General features: G+C 40.5%; 1 protein-coding gene across 1 annotated transcript; it reads left to right on the forward strand.

Annotated features, from left to right (window-relative positions):
- Positions 1 to 3298: 3298 nt before the first annotated feature.
- On the forward strand, positions 3299 to 4211 carry LOC122020574 (acyl-coenzyme A thioesterase 13-like). Its single transcript, XM_042578549.1, has 3 exons — positions 3299 to 3574; positions 3669 to 3809; positions 3897 to 4211. Exons 1-3 carry the CDS (start codon positions 3371 to 3373, stop codon positions 4071 to 4073), a joined length of 522 nt encoding a protein of 173 aa, XP_042434483.1. The 5' UTR covers positions 3299 to 3370; the 3' UTR covers positions 4074 to 4211.
- The last annotated feature ends 2845 nt before the right edge of the window (positions 4212 to 7056 follow it).

Below are 7056 nucleotides of genomic sequence, written 5' to 3' on the forward strand. Positions count from 1 at the left end.
CAAAAATAAAATTCGGATAAACAGTTATCGAGGTGCTTCAGCTGATTGGAGGTGCCCTAAGTGAAGCGTTGGAGGTGCCCTAGAAGAGAAACTTCGAGGATGAAATTTCAACGATTGGAGGTGCCCTAGGTTGATTGGAGGCGCACTCAGCCAAACGGAGATGCCCTCAGCCAAATGGAGGTGCCCCCGAGTGGATAGTAGCTACAGAGTTCAAATCGGATTGGCTTGATTTGAGGCGCCTTGGGTCAATGGAGGCACCTTTAATGTAGTTTAAAAGAGGGGTTTAGCCAGTGCATTCTATAAAACTTACTAATAAGCTTTTTTTAATCATTCTGTTGCATAGTTTCTCTACTACTTCTCTGCTACGATCCTACTATGCCCAATTGCTACAGTTAGAGCTACATCAATCTGGAGCTACAATCTTCACATTTTACAAGTGTTAGTAACGATTTAAAATTTGTCTTTATTTTATACTTAAAAAAGTGTAGGTTGTTACACTCTCTTCTTTTGAGTATTCGACTTCTCTGCCCGAAGATTTTTTAGAGGAGAATTTAATGGATTACCGAATCGATACGATCCAAGAGATCATGTTGGAGTAGGAGGAGTTGTTGAAAACTTTGAACCAAGTAAAACCAATTCACATAATATCGTTGCTTTTCTTGTAATTGTTTTTTATTATTTCCGCTACGACTTGATATAGGACCTACCAATGATGATCCACTCGAGCTCAAGCAATTACACTTGGTAGTTCGATGGACGACTACACAATCAACGCGAACACTCGTAGCGCGGATCAGATTTTCCTTCCCGGTTGGGCAATTTGAGATTACCAATTTAAGTCATCTTGATTGATAAGTCTCAAATTAAAATCCTATAATTTTCAATTAAGTAAATTCCTCTTATAACTCGGACAACCATCTTTGATAGATTGTGAAATCATTTAAATTCAGACTATTCCTTTATAACTCCCACAATAATCTTCCTATCAAGATTGAATAATAAATATTGCGGGTAACTCTTTCTTCTTCTTCGTAAGATTAGCAGTTGTTCAATCCAACTTCCACATCAAATTTTCCTTTTTTCCCCCTGGTTGTTCAACCAATTCGGTAGCCTGGCACATGGATTCATAAGATTAGGAGTTGTTCCACACTGATTCTCAATCTTCAGAACTCCAATGGCGGGAATTGAGAATGGGTTTAGCTGGGAGTGAACATCTTAAGTGCAGCAGTTTACATACATGGTGTGGATTGATTGATAGATATAATTGATACGGTGCATAATGATAGAGTCCGATAAGGTCAAGTAGTCAGAAGTCAAAGGGGCGTGGTAGTTAGAAGTCAAAGGGACGTGACAGTCAGAAGTCAAGGGGACATGACAATCAGAAGTCAGGGGGACGTGACAGTCAGTAGTTAGGGAAAGAAGAAGTGGGGCCGCCTAACGTCATCAGCCGCAAGATTCCCAGTTGGGGGCTTACAGATCGGGATCCTAAATCTGAGACATAATGTGCAACTAGGGTAATGTCAGGTTTTCTCAATTCGGTCTACATATCTAGGCTTGGTGCTTTCAGTAGGCCGACTCCCGGTTGGATCTTTAGCAATCCAAATGGGAAGATGAGGCTCTCGCCACAACTCGTCCTTCTCATCAAGACTCGAGCCAGGTGTTATACCCAAAAGATCATCCCGGGTTGTCCCTAGGCAAACCCAAGCGGGATAGAAAGCACTAGGCGACAACAAGGTCAGAGAATCGTAACCGTCTGTTAGAGAATAATCGTTGTATGTCAGGGAATATTCCAATAATCTGCGGTCATCTGTGAATGGAACATTCTTCCAGTCCATAGGAGGGTGCCACGCATCCTCCATCACCCAACGGGTCCTGACACCCGATATTCTCTGACATCGGTCAGGCGCCAGAGGTACGCACGGTCATATAAAAAGGGAGGTCATCTCCCTTGAGTAGGTACGCGCACATTTGCATTTGCCCTCTAAAGTTCTTTTTCCTTCGTACACCTTTCTTCTGGGGAAAAAATACCTAACTTGAGTGTCGGAAGGCCTGCTCTAGGGACTTTTTCTCTGGTTTCTGGCCTCTAACGTTCCGTGTGCTTGACTAAGTGTGTGCAGAACTTAAGTACTGCCGGCTTAATTACCGTCGTCCGTCAATGCCATATGGGGGTCTGTTCTCTTGGACATATATGATAAAGGTGTCCTAATCACCTTTCTATCAACACCAATAATAGCTCATCTGGCCTTCGTCTGATTTAGATTCCGGACAAGACCAATAATGTTTAAAGCATACAAAACACAATGCTAAATGGCCAATATTTGAATCCCACTATGATCTTCCAAGAAGCTGATCTTCTCGCCCTAGATTATGATATCATGATAAGAGATGGAACGAGCTCTAATAATAATTCAAATCTCACCAGATATATATTATATTTATGATCCATTTATATTTTTTAATTTATTCTGATAATCAATTGAAAAAAAATTATTTAAAATTAATTATTTATATCATAAGAACTGGATATGAATTATAGAAAACAAAACTTATCTTCTCACCTTACCGATCGCCCAAGTAAAGACACTTTCTACATGAAAGCTTTTCGGGTGAAAAGAATAGTATGCGACTTGAAAAATACATTTTTCTTCTGATTTAATTTCTCCTACAGTCACTAAAATTTCTTTAATATACTTTCTTCTTATTAGATTGAGAGGAAGAAACCTCATATAAAATTCTATTTACAATATCTAAAACACCAATAATTATAAATAAATAACTTAAAGGACCTTAAATTCTAAATAAGGAAATGAGAGATAGAAAAAAAAAGTAAAACCGATAAAATGGACTAGCCCAAGAATGAGCGAGAATAATAGATTTCTTAGATCCAATAGGTCATTCAAGTTGATATATAGTGGAATGTTTATCATATGAGATAGTAGAGTTGAACTTTAGGGTAATCGAGATATAAATCTTCGATCTCTGTACAACTCATCCCACCTGTCACATGCTCACTCAGGATATTATGATTTATCTCCCTCGTGATGATTTTAGGTCGGGTGCGACAGAGGCACTGGGATGAACAATTTCATCTTTTGTCACATGAGAATAATAGATTTGTTATTATTTTAAATTCGGTATGGCCAATTGGAATGCGTGGCCCAACAAAGAGAGAAATTTCGCTAAGTGACGGCTTGACCGAACGAAAATAACCTCTATTATGAGGCGACACTGTTTCTTTTAACGGTAGAGATTAAGTCTGCCCAAATCTACTGGTTAAATTGGCCTTCCCTAGAAAAACCAATCTCCATAAATTTGAGACAGAGCCAAAGAGTCAGATCCGCCGGCGACGACCGAGTTGCTTCTGCGTCGGATGGGTGACTACGAGGGCTCAGAGGCGGCGGCCGTGGACGCCGCCCGGAGATGGCTGGAGGGGATGAGTAACAAGAATCCGGTCGCGAGTGCTTCCTTGTGGGCCGGCGGCCACTTCGACATCGTCTGCCACTCCGGCCTCCGCATCCTCCACCTCCACGGCGGCCGCGCCGTCTGCCGCTTCCGCGTCCCCGCTCACCTCACCGTAATACCAAAAAATATCCCCTTTCCCCTTTCTCCATCCTATTCGGCGCCGTCTCTTCTTCCCCCCTAATTTGGATTAGCCGGAGAGACTGCAGGATGCGGACATGAACTGGCAGCCGGGAGCCATCGCTGCCGTGATCGACAACGTCGGGGCGGCCGCCATTATGACCACCGAGGGCATCATCAAGATCTCCGTCGAATTCGACATCTCCTACTTCTCCGCCGCCAAAGTCGATGTGCGTGAAACCCTAGTCCATCGAGTAGCCCTAATCTTTGATCGATCAGCTGGGTGCTGCGATGATCTCGTTTTCAATGTGTGACAGGAAGAGGTGGAAATCGATGCGCGTATAGTGCAGCACAAAGGGAAGAAACTGACGGCGGTGATCGTGGAGGTGCGCAAGAAAGAGGGCGGCCATCTGGTGGCGGTGGGCAGGCAGTGGATGTCGGCTGCCCGACCGGCCGGCGCCGGACTAATCCCCGGACATTCAAGTAGGCTTTGATATCGATCTGCAGTTAGCAATAATAATAATATGTAATTTATACTTTGATCCTACTGTTTTTGTTATTGTTATTGTGTGTTTAATTATGGGAGAATTCCCATCTGAAATAAGAAAATAAAAGATACAAATGCAAATAAATACAATACAAATGAATCTTTATTTTGTAGTTACTTTGGATTGCCGAAATGACACTTTCCTCCAATAAAAAATAAAATAATTAAATAAAAGACTAATGTATGTATCCCATATTAGAAGTTTCCGGCACTTGATTTATATTGTTACATGTATATTTGATAATGTAAATAAATATATGAAGATATATTTAAATAAATACATAGAGATCCCCTTTAAATCTTTTATATGAAGGTTGTGATTCAGAGCAAAAGGTACACAAATAATAGAGAAAAGATTTTCCTCCATCTTTGTTCCCCAAATCTTCTCTTTGTGGCTTATTTTTGCTTCTGGTTTGTATATGATAGCAATCAGGTACTTTCTCAATTCATGAACAATCAGTATTTGGTTGAGTACATGATTTTGTCGTTGTATCCTGAGAAATAGACGTTCATCATAACCTCAAAGTACAGTCGGAGGAGGAAGAATATGTTTTAAGGAAAGTGTTTGAAAGTAGGTCTCGGCATCTTCTTTTCGCCACTCAGCAGTTGGCGACTTAGCACTCGGCAGTTAATGACTCGACAATCGGTGACTCAACAGTCGATGGCTCAACACTCAGTAGTCAATGACTCGACAGTCTGCGACTTGGCACTCGACAATTGGCTGACTTGGCGGTTAGTACTCAGATTCGACACTCGGTTAACTCGGGAGTCAACACCCGCACTCGGACTCGACAATTAGACTCGACAATCGGACTTAGCTAACTTGAACTCTACACTCGGATTTAGCAGGTAGCTGTACAAGATAGCCTAGTCTTCCAGGTAGTTTAGTCATCCAAAGCAACTCCTTCCTTGCTTGGCAATATGAGAATATCCACACAGACAACTCTCACTAATAAATATGAATTTAGTTTATAAATTCAATATTTTTCCCAAAAACTTTCCGACAACAGATTGTCCAACAATCTTAAAATAGAATTTGTTCTGTTAAGATGACCACAGAAAGTATTGAGGTGCAACAAACTCATCACGTGAAGGTTCCTTCCACCCCGATTGGAAATGTTCTAATCAATCATAGGAAAACGCAAGACAAGTTCACTCGGTTGAACTTCAAGAGGTAGCAGCAGAAAATATCTACTTGACAACGCTCAATTTGGCCCGGTTCTTAACTAAGTGCCCTCCCAAACATGCTAAAAATGCTAATGTTCACACCATCAGTGAAGTTGATGCATGTACTCATTCTAAGTTTCTTTATCGAAATTATATCCTCAACTGCCTTGTTGACTCGATGTACATTGTGTATAGCACGAAGAGAACGACTAAGGAGCTATGAGAGTTCTTCGACAAGAAGTACAAGACGGAGGATGTGGGGGCCAAGAAATTCATTGTAGGCCTATTCCTAGACTACAAGATAGTTGACTCTAAGACAGTGATCAGCCAAGTTCAGGAGCTTCAGGTGATCTTACATGAGATCCACTTGGAATGCATGGTTTTAAGTGAAACCTTACAGGTGGTTGCTATTATTGAGACGTTGTCTCCTGGCTGAAAGGACTTCAAGAACTACCTAAAGTACAAGTGGAAGTAGATGAACGTGGAAGAACTCATTGTTAGACTTTGAATTGAAGAAAACAACAAGAGTTCAGAGAGAAAACTATTCTCTCAAGCTACTGTGAAAGCCAACGTAGTCAAACACAGTCAAAACTTGAAATAGAAGAACCCCAAGACTTCTAAGATGGGACCCAGATGAAGCATAAGCAAGAAATTCTTTAGAAAGTGCTTCAACTATGATCGAGTTAGTCATAAATCTTCGGAGTATAAAAAGCCAAAGAAGAAACAAGAGGTCAACCTGAATAAGGAACTATAAATGGATAACCTCTGCGCCATGGTCTCTGAACTAAACCTGATGGATTCAAATACGTAACAATGGTAGATGGATATTAGAGCCACTAAACATATCTGCTGCAATAAGGAGCTATTCCACAACTTTAAAGAAATCAAAGATAGAGAAAAATTATTCATGGGAAACTCAGCAACCTCGGACATCAAGTTGATCGGATGTGAGGCAACAATGAAGTTCTATTAGGTCAAGGTTGATCAGATGTTACGTAAAAAGGAGATATTGATAGAGAAAACTTTCGAAAATCATAACTTTTGACTTGAATATCAGAACGAAATGATCTAAGGTGCAAAATAGAGCTCGTTCAGAGATCTATATTTTTACTTTATATCAATTAACTGATTATGAGTATCAATTGACTAATTTCGATCAGAATCAAACAGAAGTAAGTTGATTTGATTGTTTGAATCAACTGTTAACATCAATCGACTGATGGTTGATATCAGCCAACTAATATCTTCAAAAATTGAACAGAAGCAAGTCAAATTCACTTAATTTGATTCAAGTGATGGCATCAATCGAATAATGGTTCACATCAATCAACTAATGCCGATCAGAATTGAACAAAAGCAAGATAGATTTGCTTGTTTGATTCGATTGATTAGATCAGTCGAATGATGGTTTACATTAGTCAACTGATGTTCGAATTATCGACAAAATCAGATAGAGTTCAAAATGTTCAGAGGTCGTTCTGTAGGGATCTAGCATGCTAAACACGCTTAAGCGCAACGAAAAATTAACTAGACTCTCTCCAGAAGATCCATGCGAAGGAGAAAACAATCATATACTAAGTTTTACATGAGAGGTATACCTTTGTTGTTTGCCCTTCACAATCCCGACAGCAACTTTTCTTTGGATACATATCTCAGCGCGATCAAGCATCCGCGCCTCTACGGTATCCACACGAACACATCCTTCGTTCGTCACACGAACGAAGTCTCGGAGAAGAACCACCTTCATGGTGCTAGCCAATCAT

Source organism: Zingiber officinale, chromosome 9A (assembly GCF_018446385.1).
Source record: "Zingiber officinale cultivar Zhangliang chromosome 9A, Zo_v1.1, whole genome shotgun sequence".
Lineage (NCBI taxonomy): Eukaryota > Viridiplantae > Streptophyta > Magnoliopsida > Zingiberales > Zingiberaceae > Zingiber > Zingiber officinale.